The sequence below is a fragment of the Aplysia californica genome, unplaced genomic scaffold (assembly GCF_000002075.1).
Source record: "Aplysia californica isolate F4 #8 unplaced genomic scaffold, AplCal3.0 scaffold00243, whole genome shotgun sequence".
NCBI lineage: Eukaryota > Metazoa > Mollusca > Gastropoda > Aplysiida > Aplysiidae > Aplysia > Aplysia californica.
Window position 1 is genome coordinate 274,598 of NW_004797513.1, and position 1,197 is coordinate 275,794.

A 1,197-nucleotide genomic window follows, 5' to 3' on the forward strand; every position below is an offset into this window, starting at 1 on the left:
CCCACAACAACCTACATTAGAACCAAATCCCACTCAAGCGACAGACTACCTCGTGTATTCAATCTTCTACTGCTACATAAGACTTAAAGTAGACAATTCGGAACCCGTCGGCGGTCAGCAGCAGAGAGGTCCTTTGTACTGCTCACAGTGGCCATCGCGATGTTGCGCCTTTAAGTGTTCACAGTTGTGTAGACGCCTAGACTCACGTACTCGCTTGGGTTGTCCAAAAATTGGTTCACTGCTTCTTCCTTTTGTTTTCTTTTTCAATTTTTTAACTGGTCTATAGAGTAAGATTTAGAAGATGTAATTACAGCTTGCGCAGGTGCTCATCGGTAAAACCGGGAAAACATGGTTCAGTGTAAATCTCTCTTGACTAAATCTTTTATACGGTTAGGCGCTTTTTTGTCGCACACAAGATACCCCAGTTTGATTCCCGAGTGGGAACAATTTGTATCTCTTATCTCAGTCTTCCTACTGTGATGTTGTATAGTTGTATCCTTTAAGTCCGGTTTGGCCTTCACACAGGCAGGGTCGAAAGCCCGCCTCCTAAATGATATAAATCGTGTCAATGACGGCGTGGAGACACCTACATCTGCATATGTAAAAAACAAAGAAACAAGAAACACATTTTTAAAACATTAACAAAAAAGACGTTGATGTATCTTGTCTGTACACAAGTAAAAAGTCGCGTCCTAGCAATGAAAGGCTTAACAGTCACACAACAGCTTGGGCGGAGACTCACCTGGAACACGTTCTCGATCTCGGACACGTACAGCAGCGTCTCCAGGCATCGCTTTCTCTGGATATGAAGGTCCTGAAGGTGAAATGGTGTTAGAGGTTCAGTTACGAGTTTTAAAGCACTTGCAACACAAATAGGTCATTATTATAAGTCCCGAAAATTAGAGGTGTTATAGACAGACTGACAAAGATAAACAACTGAGGAAAAGAAAAGAAGTAGGACTCACCAATGGCACCCTCCAACCACCCGTCAAAAAGAGCAAAGCACCTTGGAGTTTCCACTAAATTTAGTGCTTGGGGAAAGATAACACATAGCGACAAAAGAAAAAGAAACCACCAACGGCGCCCTCCAACCATCTACTCCTCTAAATGAATTCCAGAATAACTTATGTAAAAAGCAACGATCAATTGAATACGTTGTGAGCGCGCGCGCCTGTGTGTGTGTGTGTGTGTGTGTGT

At 42.9% G+C, this 1,197-nt stretch overlaps 1 protein-coding gene across 1 annotated transcript in view; it reads right to left on the bottom strand.

Moving 5' to 3' along the window:
• Positions 1 to 1,197, bottom strand: part of LOC101856188 (microtubule-actin cross-linking factor 1) — a gene marked incomplete in the record, with an annotated part of 184,436 nt that overhangs the window by 117,332 nt on the left and 65,907 nt on the right. The window contains 1 exon segment of the mRNA XM_005100294.3: positions 743 to 814. Coding sequence (XP_005100351.2) covers positions 743 to 814 — 72 coding nt within the window.